The 17854-nt window shown below is 37.1% G+C and overlaps 2 protein-coding genes across 5 annotated transcripts in view; one reads left to right on the plus strand and one right to left on the minus strand.

Annotated features, from left to right (window-relative positions):
- Window positions 1–277: 277 nt before the first annotated feature.
- On the plus strand, window positions 278–9225 carry PLA2G10 (phospholipase A2, group X). The gene is made up of 5 exons (XM_009324814.1): window positions 278–343; window positions 941–1034; window positions 2403–2568; window positions 5349–5455; window positions 8039–9225. Exons 1-5 carry the CDS (start codon window positions 278–280, stop codon window positions 8182–8184), a joined length of 579 nt encoding a protein of 192 aa, XP_009323089.1. The 3' UTR covers window positions 8185–9225.
- A 77-nt stretch (window positions 9226–9302) lies between these two features.
- BFAR (bifunctional apoptosis regulator) overlaps window positions 9303–17854 on the minus strand; it is a 12225-nt gene continuing 3673 nt past the window's right edge. Inside the window, exons 1-9 of one of the 4 annotated variants that reach the window (XM_009324743.1) lie at window positions 17613–17697; window positions 17364–17444; window positions 16055–16385; window positions 15018–15219; window positions 14493–14662; window positions 13697–13841; window positions 13274–13444; window positions 11381–11583; window positions 9303–10479 (exon numbers count right to left, since the gene is read on the minus strand). In XM_009324743.1, coding sequence (XP_009323018.1) covers window positions 10287–10479; window positions 11381–11583; window positions 13274–13444; window positions 13697–13841; window positions 14493–14662; window positions 15018–15219; window positions 16055–16320 — 1350 coding nt within the window. In that variant the 5' untranslated portion in view covers window positions 16321–16385; window positions 17364–17444; window positions 17613–17697 and the 3' untranslated portion in view covers window positions 9303–10286. Of the gene's footprint in view, window positions 10480–11380; window positions 11584–13273; window positions 13445–13696; window positions 13842–14492; window positions 14663–15017; window positions 15220–16054; window positions 16386–17363; window positions 17445–17612; window positions 17698–17854 lie in introns of those variants that run through there. The other 3 variants (XM_009324744.1, XM_009324745.1, XM_009324746.1) reach the window with 3 other exon arrangements.

Below are 17854 nucleotides of genomic sequence, written 5' to 3' on the forward strand. Positions count from 1 at the left end.
ATTTTCTTTAACTTACATGGCACATTTTGAAGATTTATACCTGAGCTCCTCCAGGAGCAGACAGTTCATCTCTTCTACTTTACATGGATTTAAATCAAGGGACTGGGATTTGTCCAAAGTTAGAAAACAATTCTCTGATGCAGCCAGGAATATGACTTGGAAATTCTTAGTTTCCTCTTCCTGCCTTGTAGCTCTCCTGCACCATCCTTCCCCAGTTGCCAGGAACTGAGACACAACGTAAAAATTCTTCAGGAATTTCTTCAGAATCATTAACGCCATGCAGAGCAAACCCAGCTTTACCATTAACCACGAACGTGGTTCCTTCAGACATTACTGGCTAGCTGTAAGAGTCTAGCCAAATCTCACTAAACATTTAAGAGTATAAGCAGTTGTCATTTGTAATGCTGCAGCCTTATTGCAGTTTTTTTTCAGCTGGGCATTTACTGAACCTGTACTGACAGTGAAGATAACACTTTCAACACTTCATAAAGATAAGAAGCTGGTTATACTCAAATGGATGCTTCTGCTACCCAGAGCTGAAACATATATTCAGAGCTGCAACCAAATGGGAGGTGATCACGTGTCAGTTCCACAACGTGACTGTTGTTTTGACACCTAGAAGTACAGGTTCCAAAGAGTCCACCCAGTACACCTTATGGACCCTTTGGGAAAGCGTGAGAGGATCTTTTTACCGGAAAACCTATATAACTGAACAGCAGATAATATCCTGGAATGGGAACCATGACACAACAGATACTATTCATTATCTTAGCAAGGACGTTTTAGTGCCAATGAAACAGTTTTAAAATGAAACTGCAAGCGACTACATAGCTAAGGAAGCTTTTTTTAACTCCTCAAGATGCGATTGCTTTTAATCAATGGCCAAATATGCATATGCAAGTTTAAGCACTCTTGTTTCAACATCCTCTCCTCTCCCTAGATCACGTGCCCACAAAGCAGGAGGGAACAAGATCTGGGAGTAGTCGCCAGCCAGAGAAGTACTAAATATTGTCTTAGGAAGCCTAGCTATTTTCGTAAGTAAGGATTAGCTACAAACATTCTTTCTAAAACTTTACCATTCTCACATACAAACCAATTGTATTTCTTAGTGAGGTGATTTCATGAGGTGTTTCAATCCCTTTGTTTCATGAAATTACAAGTGCTGGAGGTCACCACCATCCCACACGTTTCAAGTTACTCAACTGTGCTGGGAACAGTATTTTTCTGGCAGATCTTCCATTAACTGATTATAGTTAATTATATAATCTATTATAATAAATTAGTCTATCAGTCTATTATAATAGATTATATGATTATACATATTATATACAAACTGTATAATCATATAGTTATTCTTTAGGAAAATAAATATCAAAGCCTCCAATGACAAAGTCTAAATATTTTTTCTGCTGTCTGTCTCTCCTACAGAGATTATCAGTTACTGAAGCTTATTATCTTTCCCAATCTGTGTCCAGTACTGGGAGTTGTTTATAAACTGTTCTCATACCAAAATAAATCATTAATTAGTAAGACAACTCTAACCAGCAGCCTTCCACTAATTTGTTTTGTACTCATCCAACTTCTAAAAAATTGCTGCAAATACCTTGGAGCCTGCACTGCAAGGAAATGCTGCCTATTACCATTCAGGGTCTTCGATGCATTAGCTCAACCTGAAGGATGACATGAAGCCCTAAAGAAAGTCATCTGGTGTCTCAACATTTATCTGCTGCCCTGGACCTACTGCTTTAGTACTGACACAGGACAGTTAATAAAGTTCCTAAATACAGTCTTGTTCTGGAGGAATAATGGTGAGAATCTCTTAAACAGGAACAACAAAACCCAAACAAAATGAAACAAAAAAATAAGCAACCCTTCTAATTTCCCTGGAAATGACTCCAAGCACCTGCCCATTTCCCTGCTCTACCACCCCACCACCCCCACCAGTTATTTGGCTGCTTTGTCTAAAAATGAGGAAAAACAGAACCCCATCATAGAGGACATATTTGTTCAAATGTAAAGCATTATATTCTACAAAATAACAACATAGGCAAAACTGCGTGTTATGATAAGGAGAAAATACCGCAATACTCAGGGCATCTAATCTTAGCAGTTAGTGGACCTAGACCACAGAACACATGCTAGCCCTTGCCAGTTTTAAGACTGGAAATGACTGAAGTCTGGCATTGTACGCTGCCTTGCTGGGAGGAAACCACTGCCGCTATTCAGAGTGTTGTTCAGTATTCTGCTCGCTGTAGGGACTGGGTCAAGCGGCATGGCCCCAAAGTGTCAAAAAGAAAACTATTATCTTCAAGTACTGACATTCACTATCGAAGTTAAAAAAATAAAAACTGTTTTGTATCTGCATGTTTGATTCAATAAAAAATAAAGTTTTTCTTCCACAGTTTATAAAGGCACTTTTGGGGAAGCCCATTTTAGAAATCGAAGAGGAATTCTTGAATTAGCTGGAGCCATTAGATGTACTACAGGACGATCTCCTTTTGCCTACCTACGTTATGGATGCTACTGTGGTCTGGGAGGAAGAGGATGGCCCAAGGACAGAGTAGACTGGTAAGAGTAACTATTTATCTGAGTAATTAAGTGCTGAATGTATGCAGATGACAGAGTAAAAAGACTAAAATATGAATTAGGCCTATTTAACATCAGTGAGGGAACTGACTGCCAAGAAACTCTGAAGCATTAAAATTGTGTTACTGTAGATCTACGTGAATCTTACTTGCCTTTAACTCAGACTCTCATTGCATTAGTATTGTAGCACAGTACAATTGAGTTTCTTTGCTGTTGTTGTTTGGCCAAGAGCTGAAGAACTAAAGTCTTCTTGGAGAAGCTTGAAAGCGCAAACATTCAAGCTATCTATAAAAAAAAAAAAAAAAAAAATCGCAGTTGAAAGGTGTTTTGATTCTACTGCCATCCATCCCATTTTATTAGTATTGAAAATAATAGGGAATTATGCAAAATTCAACCTGTTGAAAAATAACTTTAGAATAAAAGGAATTATGAATTATTACTAAAATAATTCTAAAAACAGACCTTTGTATTTATTACTAAGTCTCAGCATATTGACTACCATCAATTTAATTTATAATTGAACATTAGCTGACAGGAAGATGATTTTCTGGTTAGTTAAATAAAGATTTTATATTTTCAAGTTTATCATTATAATTATACATTTCCCCACTGTATGTGACATCTCAAGTTCTGACGTATCAGACAGATATACTGTAAATTAAAAGGAAAACAAACATCTGGTACTCACATTTAGGGTAAAATATATGGAAAGTTCAAATCTGATTTTTTTTTTTTTTTTGGCATAAAGATTGTAGTCGTGATTAGACCTAAAACTTTTAGAATCTTTGTCTACACATTTAAAGTTTTTGGATGTGTAATCTGTTATTTTAAAGACAATTTTGTAGAATGTAGTTCCTACTTTAATGACTGGGAACACATACAAGAAGAAGTGACTATTGTTAGTTCTGGTCATCTGTATACCTAAAGATAATGATGGAGAATCTGCAGTTTGCCAGTCTTTCACTGTAGGCCATTTTTTCCACTTTCTAAAAGTCCCACAGTAGCAAGAAGCTGCTTCTTCACAAAACATTGTTAGCTATTTGTGGTCTGAGTTTTAATAGCTACAGAATGTTAAGAACAAGCCAGAAATGAGTGTACTTACTCAACTGCATTTGAACAGAATCAAAAACTGCACCAATTGAATGTAGAGACAAACATCCTTATGAAGTTTGATTTCTTAAAGTTTTGAGCTACGTTGTGGGCCGTTTACATTCAGAATTATGCCTGAAAACAACTTAAGTGAAAATACAGAAATACTTAATCTGAAGTCAGAATGTCTGTAATGGAATTATTCAAATAATAGTTATTGCAATTTAGATGTTTGCCTGCCACTTATAAAAATAAGCTTTCAAATGGAGACAATCATATATTGCTTTCATAAGATAAAATATAAAATCCTTAAGCATCTATTTTTATTTAAAAGAGGGCTAAAGTAGTTCTAAAATTTTTTGTAAACACATGAAAATAGACTGCACTATGGCAAAAGAAGCTGTATTTCCTGGTTTATTTACCTTAGTACTGCTACAAAGACTCACTAGAAGTCAATTTTTTTTATTTCTATGCATGAAATGGATGTATTGAGCTACTTCACGGGCATGTGCTGTTCAATTGTTACATACTGCAGGATCTTTAAATGGAGATTCATGTAGAATTACCAAGCAATTATTATTACCAAGCATAGGGAAAAACAGTAATTGCAAGTGAGAGCTCACAGCATTAACTGTTTCTATTGCAGACGCAAATTCCTCAGGCAATCTAAACACCTCTAAACTTCATGTGCTCACTGTAATATGATGGTTTTAGGCTACCAAGAGGAAACCAAATGACTACATGCAAAGAGCTGGCGGATACATCCTGTTCTTCCACTGAGTCAAAAAAAAAAAAAAAAAAAGGCGTCTAGTTAGTTTGCAGCAAAAACTTAAAAGCTATCTAGTTTCAGATCCTCGCTACCTCCCCCACTTGCTATTCTGGGCTTGCAATGACTCTACATCAGAAGAGTAATTATTTTTTTAAGCATTAAAATATGCCATTAATGCTTACCTGTACTGTTCAGTTCCACGGTGTGATAGAAAGTCTATGAATTCATTGTCCCAATTATGACAGGGACAATTTGAAATCATCATTTTGGGCAATTTTCCAAATTTTCTCATGACACTGAGCAAACAGTTTTAGTTATATTATGGCATTAAACAGCACCCATGCCTATTTATTCCCGAATATTTCACCTGCTCTCAGCTTTTCTGCCACCATCTAAGGACTTTGCTATAAGACAACATTTATGATACTATGCTACGGCCTAACAAATCTTCTTGTCCCTTCCCTATTAGTAACTGTTACAATAGCGTCAATAACTGGCAGAAAAATACATCATTCATTATCTGACAGACTATTCTGGCATTTAATCTTATTCTCAGAAGGGGCTAGGTGGGAGGCATACCCACATAAAAATTTATTGTGTTTCAAACTGAGAATGCTTTAAAGATTCTTTCTATTTTCATCTGTGAGGAAGTTCAACTAGATCAATGGGTATCAGACATTTTCCTCATCATTGGTTACATAAGAGAGTAATAATTTTTTCCAGGTGATCTATTAACAATTACCTTGTTTTGATTCCTGAACAGGTGACTGTTTGCACATTCCCATATGTTGACTGTTTTATTATTTCACAGCCTGTAGAAACATGCTAATAAAAAAAATCCAGATTATGTGACCATAAATCACCACAGGATGAATTAAGGCAAGCCCATTTCTGTTACTCTCAGGTGCTGCTTTAACCATGACTGCTGCTATGGTAAGGCAGAACAAGCAGGTTGTCACCCGAAGATAGAAAGTTACCACTGGGAATGTGAAGACAATGCTGTCGTCTGTGGTGAGTGAACAGTTCTATAGTTTTTGGTTGGTGGGGGGTTTTTTGTTTTCCTTTTTTTTTTTTTACTTCTACTGATTGTCTCATTGACTTCATAGAAAGACATTTTCCTAATTAACTGTAAAATTCTTATTTTACCATCCTTCCTTTTGTGACTTTTTTGTGAGGGTAAGCTCGCTCCAGAAAGTGAGCCAACCAACTGAATGCAGTTTCTTCTTCTTAATCCCCACGTACTGACATAAATAAGCAAACAAAATTCTGATCTACAAGCTTCTATTACCCTTTCAGAAAACACTGCCAAAAAAACCCCTCTTTTTACTCAGCATTTACATATGTTGAGGAACCCATGTTATGCTACTCCCTGCAGGTCTCCAGCTGGAGAGCAACTACAAACAGGAGGCAAGAAAATTACAACTGTTTAAAAAGGATCCTTTTTATACTTAGCAGAAAATATTTCACACCATTTATAAGTTTATGATGGACAAGTTTTTGGCATACTTACGACTGATCGGTTACACAGCCCACTGCTAGTGGCTGCAACTTATGAATGAATTCACAATTACAACTTACAATTTCAAACACTGAGGTAATAAAATATTTGATGAGTATGTTTATTTATGGAAGTAACATGTCCACAAGCCATAAAATGTTAATTTGAAGTTATTTACATAATTAGTGTACAAGTTGCAACAGATGGCTGACCACATCCTGATAAATTTTGTTTGATTGCTCCGAAACATGAATTTAATATACTTGCCATGCTATAATATAAAAGAGAAGGACAAAGAGATATCAAAGAAACAAACAAAAAACATTTAACAGGAAAAAGCAGCATTTCTTTTACATTATTTGTTCACAACTCGTGAAGTTTAAGCAAATATTTTCCAATACACTTCAAAGACTTTTTGAAACTATAACTTCTCACAAGCCCCCAGAAGTTGCAGGGTTTTTTCTTGTTGTTGTTAGGTTTTGGTTTTGCTTTGTTTTTAAATCAGGTGCTAGGTCAAAGTTACTTTGCGTGTAATTTTATGCTACTACCTAGAATGCAAATCAGCTTGAGAATTGGTTATTATTTGCACCACAAAAATGCAGACCTTTATATAAACTTGTTTACAACGAGTCTGAGTTTCTGACTACTATAGTTTAAAGGCAACACAGTAGGCCGTTCAGAGAAAACACAAAAACCTCTTATTTTGTAACTCAATTTAGAATTTGCCTGACTTGAAATCAAATGAAAGGTTTTTTTAATAATATTTCCTTTCCTCCTTTTCATTCAACCTTTACTTTGCCCAAGTGTCTACCTCACGCAGAATCTCTGCTTGCTGATTTCCTCCTCTGCTCCCAAAGTACTAAGCGTTTTCTTTCTCAAACTACCTGATTAACTGTCAAGTTACAGTCCACCTATATTTGGCTGTAAAGGTTCTGCTCCTGTTCCAGTCCAGAAGCTGACAACATTTTAAAATACTGGCCAAGGTAGTAGGCATGTCATCAGGAAACAAAGCTGAAACAAAGCTGAAACAAAGTCCCTGGCATACCATGGAGAAGATTAAGTTTGGAGCAATAACAAGAGAAGGAATAGTTCTTCTCAGTTAAGGTGTTTTTTTTTTTATCCTATCATGTTGTTTATGCTACTTATGCTATTGAGTAGTTCTTAGGGTAGCTAGTTGCAGTATCAACATATATACATTAAGAACACTTCTACTTCATAGCAGAATTTAAGTTCATTCACAAAACTGAACACTTGTTCTGCTCCTAGACAAATCTCAAGCAGAGATTCAGCTAAGCTTTCAAAATGTTAAATACTCAGACAAAATATAATCAAGGATTTTTCAGTTTACAGACAGTTGCAGAAAGAAAAACCACACATTTCTGGGTTGGCACAATAAAACCAAAATATGTTGCTGTAGAAGAAAACGTTCATGCCAAGAAGAAATGTTCATGCCAAGAAATCTGTTAAGTTACAACACTGCAGTTATAACACAAATACAGCCAGACATGGATTTTATCATCCTTAAACACACTTTACCTAACTTCTTACAGAATGCCTTAATAAAGGAAGGTGGGCAATTTAAGCTGAACATGGAACATCATTGCATCCCTTATTTCACATATATAATTTTAATGCTACATCCTTTAGTAGCTTAAAGCATATGTGAAATGGAAAAAATCTTCCCAAACTCAAGTTTCACTAGAGCAACAGGGCAGGCAGGGAGGGTCACGTACCACTTTCTAAAGAGAAATCAGTTATCAGCATTCCTTTATTAAAGAAGGTGAAGAAGAGTATTTAAGTCTTTATCCAATTATTGTATTTTCACCTTCCAAGATAGTTCCACTGATTATCAACTGTCACTAAACGAAACCATGCTTGTATATTTTCTGTTGCTGAGATATCCTAGCATGGAGCTCTGCCTAAAGAACACGAAAGAACTGGAAGTCTTACTAAAGCTCAGTACAGTTCCTATTGCACTTGCAATATATGAGCCATTTATATGGCAAATATGGAACGTGAGGTAGCAATTCTTGGTATTCCATTTGGTATTTTTAATTACTTCAGACTAACATCAAGCTTACTGTGTTTTCTTTCAGAATCACTAGAAGACAAATGTCAAAAAATGGCATGTGAATGTGACCGTGAAGCTGCCAAATGTTTTTCTAAAGCTCCCTATCACACAAAATACCTTTTGTGGCCAGACTTTATGTGTGGTGAGATTCAGCCTTTGTGTAGATATTAGATATACAGCAGTCTTTATGAAAACTCTGTATTTAAATCTAAAATTACTTTTTTTTTTGTCACAGTAGTGACAACAAATTATTTTCCCCTTTCTTCCTCCTCCTTCCTGCCACCTCAGCCTCTTCACCCCAGAATGGCCAAAGTAAACATTTATCCTCTTATTTACCTTCTACAGCGCATGGACTAAAAGCAAGTTCATTAGTTCTGTGTACGCTTTTGTTGACTAAATAGAAATTTGAATTTATCAGCATAAGGAGCAACTGACAAAATCAATTTAATTTATAATCAGATTCACAGATTTTTCAGATTCATAATATCATTCACTGTAAACTTTTCGTCCCCCCTCCACTGGCTGTAAGATACAAATCAAACTTTTCCACTAACATTTACCTTAACATTTGTTAACTTTGAATTGACCAGAAGAAATGCATGAAGTGACAGTGTCAGCACAAAGAGCCCTCTCATCTATATTAAACACTTACTCTGAAGCCTAATTTAACTTTTGCATCTCATTCACCTTAAGTAGTCCTACCTGTATTAAAAATTGCTTAATATAATTCTTTTTTTCTAGTATTTACTTTTTAAATACAGTTTTCTAAGAAGTTGTTCACTTGATATGGCTCAAGCTCCTTACTCTATGTACACCTTGAGTTTCCTGTAGGCACAGGGAGAAGTTCTACTCTTAAAACTTCAGAGCCAGATTTAAAAGTGCAAATGCAAACCATCACCAACACAGATACATGAAAAAAGTAGCAGTTACTGGGACCAACGGCCTTTTCCGTAAGTGTTTGATCTTGGACAGCACGAGTTTGCAAAGTTCAGAAATGAACATACCTCATAAGGATATAAAGATGGTTTTAGCTAGGGTCACTTCATAGTTTCTTGAAACCTTTTAGAAGAAAAATCAGTAACACGAATTGCCGAATAATACACTTTTTCATAATTGCAAATTTTAACAGTTTAAGAACCAGGAGTGTTTAATGTCTACTTTCACCCACCTCGCTTACTTAAAGTTGCAGGGCTACAGAACAAGTTTACACAAGTCAAAGCTAATGACAAGTACTTCAATGTTTAAAAAAAAAACAAACAAAAAACCAAGCCACTTCTTTAGGACGGATGAAGATTTCAAAACAGATCTTTAATCTTTAAAAATATTCATAGGCAAATTTAAAGTTCATAACAACACAGAATGCAAGGGGACAAAGCTCTTGGGGGGGGAATCTTACTTTTGCTTCAGTCAAAAACCATACGTTAACAAATGGTAATCCTGTTTATACAAAATAACTTTACAGTCAATATTCGCCCACAGATCCAGATACACACATTATATTGCAGTAAGATGTAATTAAAGTGTCAGGTCACTTTTGCAAAATAATCCTTTTAAAGGATAACCCTGAATTTAAGAATTAGCAACAGACTTCAAGAGGAGAGCATTAAAGAAGCTATTGATGAAGTCTAACTGATCTGAAAAAAAAAATTTGAATGGCAATCACCACATTTTCCAAAAGACAAGAAAACTCAAGCAGTCTTTGCCTTCAACAGGGGGAATTTTAGAACAAACTCTGCTGCGAGACTGTGTATTTGACAGCCACAACTTTACATGTAAAGCAGACTGAAAAGACTGAAGTACTTTCAATATCAAGCCTATCCAGGAAGAGCTTTCCTTTGGCAAACTTAAGTTGAGGAACACGTTGCTAGTATGAAATCCTAAGTTAAAAAAAATAAAAATTAAAAAAAAAAAATCACTGTAGCTGTTCAGAAGACACTGATTTTAAGGCAGGCTTGAAAATAACCAGAATGCACAAGACAGAATAGAGAAGTTTGATTTGATCAAAAATAGGGTGACATGACTATATAAGTTTTACATGGCTAAATTAGGAATGTAATTTTTTTTTTTTTCAATAGAAAATTCCTTTTGGATAATAAAGCCCATCCTCAGAGTTGGAATCAGCTGGTTTAAGAGTAACTTACATTAAGGCTTTTTTGTATGTTTAAGTTAACATAATCCACCACTTTCACTGCCACATATATAAAGAAGAAAAGCAAAGCTTATTTCAAATGTCCATTTTTAGAAGCTAAACAGCTCAAAAGTTCCAATGCCAGTCACTGCACTTGTGTCTCCAGACGCCTTACTTCTTTAACAACAAGATCAATGTTTATAATTGGGTTAAAGTACAAGGCCCAGTAAAACAAACAATTGCAGACAAACTGAGGAATAAAAGGCCAAAAAATGGTAACAAAAAGACCCTGGGTTGAGACTTTCCAGAAATGTCTCCACATTCTGTGAGGAATAGTCCTGTGAAAAAGGAAAGGGAGAGGCTTAGAGGAACTTTCCATTTTATTTTTACCCAATTCTAAGAAAAGCTAGTATGTGCTGCAGCCTCAAATTATTTAGCACCTATTCAGGTACCTGTAAAACATCATTTTGTACTCCAGAAAACTTTCTTAAAATACAGTAATACTAGATTTTATATGAGGAAGCATTAAGTCAATTTATTCGGACCACAAAGCACAGCAAGTTAAAGTGGTCAAATTCCAGATTTGTCATAGATTATTTCCATGTACCCTGTTCTTTTGAACATGTTCTGCCCCCTAGCTGCTGGCTGAGAAAGTGAAAACCCATTATACACCAAAACAAGAATTTCTCCTATGCAAGTTCTAAAAAGTATAAATAAAAGATCACCGCAATTATGAAGTAATATTAATATGCTTGAATTAAGGCTTAAGCAGTAACTGAAAACAGCAATTTTTATCACCTATCAGAAATAATAGCGTAACTAAACTTATTTATGATCCTGAGAACTCATCCTTTAATAACTATATTGTAAGCATATAATGACAAAGTTCTGATGTATTTAGTTCTCAGCTGACAGCTAATACCAGTTACCATAAAAGGCAATTCTCAGGGTAAGAGTTAATATTTACCCAATGGTGAAGAACATGCTTTTTACCGTTACTGCATTTGCTACATCTGATCAGTAAAACCAGCTATAAGAAACCCTTTCAAGTATTCACAGAAATAAAGATATTCAAGAGTGAGTACTAGTATATGTGCGGATTCAGATTCATGTGTTCTTATTAACCTCAGAGTTGTGGTTAGACACTGTCATTTCAGTGAGCAACTGTGAAATCGTAAGACTGCTATTTCTATTTATAATGTACTTCCTACCCTCTTCAACGAGCTCAGTAAGACTTACTTCAATTCTCTTCTTGACCAGAGCCTCCAAAAGGAGAATAATTCCAGAACAGAGAGTAACATAGCATTTACAATTATAAATCTTGATGTCCAGTAGTGCACATCCAGCCAATCCCAAGCAAATTCAGCTATCAACTGATATGGCAAAAATAAATACTTTACAATGAATTCTCTCCACTGTTTCCAAGAAGGATCTTTAAGGTCCTGTAAATTAGGATAAAAAGACTGTTAATAAATTTCCTATTAAACAGACACAATACTGGCTTATTTCCATGTGGTGGGTTGACCCTGGCTGGACACCAGGTACCCACCAAAGCCGCTCTATCACTCCCCTCCTCAGCTGGACAGGGGAGAGGAAATATAACGAAAGGCTCATGGGTCGAGATGAGGACAGGGAGAGATCACTCAGCAATTACTGTCACAGGCAAAACAGACTCAACTTGGGGAAATTAGTTTAATTTATTACTGATCAAATCAGAGGATAATGAGAAATAAAACCAAATCTTAAAAACACCTTCCCCCCACCCATCCCTTCTTCCTGGGCTTAACTTTACTCCCAAATTCTCTGCCTCCTGCCAGACCTGAGTGGTGCAGGGGGATGGGGTCAGTTCATCACACGCTGTCTCTGCTGCTCCTTCCTCCTCAGGGAGAGGACTCCTCACACTCTTCCCTGGCTCCAGCGTGGGGTCCCTCCCATGGGAGACAGTCCTCCATGAACTTCTCCAATGTGAGTCCTTCCCATAGGCTGCAGTTCTTCACAAACTGCTCCAGCGTGGGTCCTTTCCACGGGGTGCAGTCCTTCAGGAACAGACTGCTCCAGCGTGGGTCTCCCAAAGGGTCACAAGTCTTGCCAGCAAACCTGCTCCAGCGTGGGCTCCTCTCTACACAAATCCACAGGTCCTGCCAGGACCCTGCTCCAGCGTGGGCTCTCCACGGGGTCACAGCCTCCTTCAGGCATCCACCTTCTCCAGCATGGGGTCCTCCACAGGCTGCAGGTGGATATCTGCTCCACCATGGACCTCCATGGACTGCAGGGGGACAGCCTGCCTCACCATGGTCTTCACCAAGGGCTGCAGGGGAATCTCTGCTCCAGTGCCTGGAGCACCTCCTCCCCCTCCTTCTTCACTGGCCTTGGTGTCTGCAGAGTTGTTTCTCTCACATATTCTCACTCCTCTCTCCAGCTGCAAGTGTGCAGGTTTCTTTTCCCCTCCCCCCTTCTTAAATACGTTGTCCCAGCGGTGCTACCGCCGTCGCTGATGGGCTCAGCCTTGGCCAGCAGCAGGTCCGTCTTGGGGCTGGCTGGCATTGGCTCTATCAGACACAGGGGAAGCTTCTAGCAGCTTCTCACAGAAGCCACCCCTGTGGCCCCCCCCACTACCCAAACCTTGCCATGCCAACCCAATACCCCCCCCTCGCCCCTTGCCATGCAAACCCAATACACTCCAAAACTCTTTTGTTGAAAAATTGTTTTTTCACACATTGAAAGCTGTAATTTATCTTTACCATACTTTCTGGTAGATAAAACTATAACCCAGTAATAACCATTAGATTAGAATAAAACATCACAGACAGCCAGATCTTATAATGCCATTTGTTAAAACACAGGTATTTTGAGTGAACAGCCTTTCTATAGTCATGTGAACTTCAAAAAAACCAGTTTCACAGATTTTAAGTCTTAAAAGTCTTAAATCAATCTTATTAAAGGTAATGGTCACAACACTGGTGATCACATAAACTAAAAATCAAGGAACCACTTATTTTGTAGGACTTTTTTTTTAAAGTTGTATTGTAAAGAGATGAAATGGTGAATAATTACATCATGTGTTTTTATGCTGCTAGTCTTAAAAAGCTTGTAACTAAAGTAAGTAGCATATTCATTATTTTGAACACTTACTAGTAGTTTTGTGACAGTATCTTCATACTTGTCTTCTTGCATAGGGCAAATTGTGTGGATGAAAGGTAGGAAAGCTTCTGCGTAATCAAACAAATATAGGTATAACAAACTGAGTCTTGGAGAACTCTTCAGTGCATACAGAAGAAAGAGTGATTTTCCTGGATTTACTGCCTGAAAAGTATCAAAGTATCAAGTTTCAAACAGTGAAAAAATAAAATGAAAGGGACATGCTAGTTCTTAAATTTTTCTGACTATCATTTTTCAAAGGATCATTTTTCAAATACAACAGTTCATTAAACTGAGCAGTTTTTACAAGGGTAATTCTACTACCTCAACACTGCTCCTGGCTTTAAGAGAATTTTCTTTTAAAGATATTATTTTAAAAGTATTTAATATACATGACATACTTTATACAAAGTTTACCTTATATTCCCAAAGGTTCTGTGGTGGTTTAACGCCTAAAGTTTTCACACATTCCAGTTCTGCCATAATAGCTTTTCTATGGTTACTGTTCTCTATACTGTAAGGCTCTTTCGTGAAATCCTCCTCTGTCAGTGTTAGGAGGAGTCTACAAAAGCAGAATTCAGAAGGTAAGCAGTGCCTCTTCACCAAAAAGATATAACTAACAAATTAGCAATTGCATACTGAAACAATAAGCTACTGATAGAAGGTATCACCTTTTGGATTACATTCCATATCAAGTGTTCTGAATCAACTGCATCTCAGAGCCTGGGTTTTAAATATCCTTCTTTTCAAGTTTTCTCTTGCCTGCTTTCAGCATGCAAATTTATCAGCTTGTTGGCTATTATTCAACACAGTTCTTCAGTACTTCACAGATCTAGTCTGGTCTCCTGAAATCAAACCTAGAGCTCTTGGGTGGAATGCAACAATGCATATAGCATATGCATATTTTCACAAGAAAGAAAAGGTGGGAGGGGTGGATAATACATTAGTAGAATTCTACTTTCAGTATCATTTCAGTCTGCATTGTCAGCATTTAAAAGAGTTCTTAGAGAATTTGCAGTTAGCTTGCTTAGTATCTACTACTAAACTTTTCAACTACCAACGTTAAAACTTCCCCTGAACTTTTTTCTTATACATCAACAGAATATTCCCACAATCTATGGAACGAAGTATGGTCATTTCACAATATACCGTCCCTAATGAAAGCCATCCAGCAGTCCAAATGATAGCTGTTCTTGACAATTAGGCCTCTCACCTTCCATTCACTTTCTCCAGTAAAAATCTTTCTTTATAATGTGAAGCCCATGGGCCCAGCTGCTCTAGCCAAAGTATCACTTCCTCAGCAGTCCATTTAGCAACAGGCTTGTGGACAAGATGATCTTCTTCAAATTCTCTGCTACTCCAGTGATATCCAAGTAGAACCACCTAGAGGTAGATTTAAAAAAAAAAAAAAAAAGATCATTTACCTGCAAAGCAAATACATTAATGATACAAATAAACACACATTAAGGGGCTTGACATGTAAAATCTTCCATTTTATGGACCCTAGAATATTCAGGTTATAAGAAAGTATCTTGAAGTTTTACCCAATTTGTCTAACTTCTGTTTGCTGTATATTGCAATTGTACTTCCTGACAGACAACTCTCAATGCTACCTTATTTACTCCGCTCAGCTCAAGTATCTTCTGTGCTGGCGATATTTTTATGTGCATGTAATTTAAGTATATTTGATTGCATGCTTAATGAAGTAAATATGGAAAACCAACCAGATGAAACTTACTGCTACGCAAGTTAAAGCTGTTAGAACGCCTGAGAAAAACCCTCCTCCTCGAGGATTTATTCCTCCTGTGTTCGGAACTGTAGGGATCTGGTCATTCCCATATTTTTGGAAGGTTGCTAAGCTGCGTGCTACATCACTGTTTTGTTGAATATCTTCTTTTCTTTGTTCAATGGCATCAGAAAATAGCTTTTCAATAACATCCCTAATGGGAAAAATATTTGTCATTGTACTATAACCATTGAGGCTTAACATTCAGAAAAGGGACCGATTTTTGTTTTCCAGCCTCTACTAAGGACTGTCATCTTTGAAAACAAGAAAACATTAGTTATTAATACTTCGTAAAGTTAAACTTAAATCAATTACTTCCAAACAACATTTTCCTTAGCTTCTAAAGATAGAGGAAGTTAAAATATCACATTAAAAAAAAAGTCTTATTTCTTATATAAAACTAAAATTGTGTGTGCTACTGGCAAGCCTTGATTATTCAAAAATGCTAAGCAAAAGACCACATAAAAGCCTACCATCAATCCTACCATCTGTTTATTAAAATATTATTAACCTAAGATAAAGTACTATTAACACAAGAACTTATAGGTAATTCAAGACAGCAAATTGATATTTCTAGCTTTGTTCTGCAATAAGACCACATTTCTTCCTATAAATAATTCCTATTACGGAAATTACACAATTATCAGAGATCATTCTAACTTAGAATTATTAGGAAACAAACAGCTGTATTAAAAGATGCAAGTGTCTCAATACTAAAAAAGGATCCCTCCTCTCCATCCCCAAAAAAGTTCAGAAGGGGAGGAGAACCAAAACCCAAAACAAAGCCAACCAAACCACCCCTTAGTTTCACGCAGAAAAATGTGATTGAACAGTTCAGTACAAGGGCAGAACATGAAAGACTTCAGGATTTAAACATCCCTGCGACAGTTCAGATTACCAATAAACTATGAAAATCTGCAGCAAACTCAAGAAACCAGACAACTAATTTCAGTGGTTTTAGAAATCCAAAAATGACATAGTACACTCACCTGAGGAGGATGTTGACTTTGGGGAATCCTTCCCATTTTTCTCTGCATTCGGGGCATTCACTCTTCTTGGACGATACCCACCACAAAGCTAGGCAGTGTCTACAGAAACTATGCCCACAGTTAAGGGTGGTGGGATTGACCAGAATGTCGTAACAGCAGTGGCAAAGGAACTCACTAACTGATATCTGCCGACCGATCTCAGGAGTAGCATGTGTTTCAACTTCTGCCCTCTCGGTTTCACCTTGTAAAGTCTCATCTTCTTCCATTTTCTTTTATGCCTTATGCAAACAGAAAGCTCTCTTAGATCTTCAAACCAGGTAAGGCATTACTTCTGCAAAGCAACAAGATAAACCTCATTAAGAAAAAAGTTACTATAGAAGTTTAGAATTGCAAGCAGTATAATTTATCACTGTAATTCTTTTGTTGCTCTGATGGTTTTAAACTTTTTAACTAACTTAACTCCCCCCAAAATGAAACATGATGATCTACTTTTTCAACAACATATTCATTGCAAACTACAACCAAAACCATACTCTAGATGTAAACAGCTGGGCTCAATCTATTATTTTATTTTCCTGTGTTACATAACACATGAAAGTGAAACAAAAAACCTCACTATGATTCAGATGACTTTTGACAGTGCCTTTAATCAAGGTTTTAGTAAAAGACACCAATCAAAGGAAGTATCATTAGAAAATACCATCAGAGAATACAAAAATAAAACACCAGTATAACGTAATGATGTAGTTTACTCCACCACTATTCTTTCCAAGCATTACTAACAAAGGTCAATGCTAGATATTGCTGGGCAATGTTTAAAAAAAAAAAAAAAAATTCGATCCAAAGTCATATGCTTCAGAATTGTTAAGGGATTGATCTGGATCGATCTGCTTGCCATCTCAGTGAAGGACTGAACTCCGTATTAACTTTATTAGTAATTACTCTTTGCTAGTATTTCAGAAAATGCACAAATGAGAAGAGTTTAAGATTGTTCCAAGCTTACCAAAAATATAAACCTATTTGCTTGATGTTCCTACTATATTCTCTCAGATGGCTGTATCTAGTTTCTTAAGAAAAACACTGATCCATATCACTTGCTTATCAGTCATGATATGTTAGAAGCTATCAAAAACTATACAATTTTCTCCTCAGACACTACCACACCAAAATATGCTTACGCTCTCCACGATGTGGCTCCTGCTTACTACTAAGTTACCATCTTTCCATCCAGATCAAGCACAAAGAGGTAAGCATACAAGTTAGTAAAGAATTAAAAAAAAAAACAAACAAGCAGTACAGAAATACAAACTGATAGTGCAACTAGGATCCTCAGACTGCTTACAAACATGTCTTTTCCCAGCAAAGATTGTTGGCTTTCTAAAAGACAAACCTGAAACATCACATACAAGAGGAGAAATAAAAACAAGGTTTTGCACCCAAGAACATTCTTCTAGTTTTCCTGGAAGAGGAGAGGCAACAGGATTTCTGTGGGTGCAAAAATATTTCACCGCTCAGTCTCTGCACCAAATAAGACAAGGGTCACAAGTAGAAAGCTTACTAGCTTCTCTCCTGCCTCCTTCCAACTTCAGCCTGCTTCCTCCCCCTCTGCGCTGCTACCAAAACCGAGGCACCGATGGTTCGGGCCTGCAGCGACGTGACGGTCGTTTCCTCCCCCCAGGGAAGCCAGGGCCCATCTCGGGGGCGTCACCAGCCCATCCCTTCCCACGCTCCCCGCAGCAGAGGGGAACCCAGCGAAACGCCACCGCTCAGGCAGCCCCAGGCAGCAAGCACAGGCGAAGG

The sequence above is a fragment of the Pygoscelis adeliae genome, unplaced genomic scaffold, assembly GCF_000699105.1.
Source record: "Pygoscelis adeliae isolate BGI_AS28 unplaced genomic scaffold, ASM69910v1 Scaffold85, whole genome shotgun sequence".
Taxonomy (NCBI): Eukaryota; Metazoa; Chordata; class Aves; order Sphenisciformes; family Spheniscidae; genus Pygoscelis; species Pygoscelis adeliae.

Coding starts and splice junctions, on each gene's coding strand:
- PLA2G10 (XM_009324814.1), top strand. CDS start 278: ATGCAGAGCAAACCCAGCTTTACCATTAACCACGAACGTGGTTCCTTC. Junction 344..940: donor TCAGACATTACTGGCTAGCT/GTAAGAGTCTAG, acceptor TCCTCTCCCTAG/ATCACGTGCCCACAAAGCAG. Junction 5,456..8,038: donor AGACAATGCTGTCGTCTGTG/GTGAGTGAACAG, acceptor GTTTTCTTTCAG/AATCACTAGAAGACAAATGT.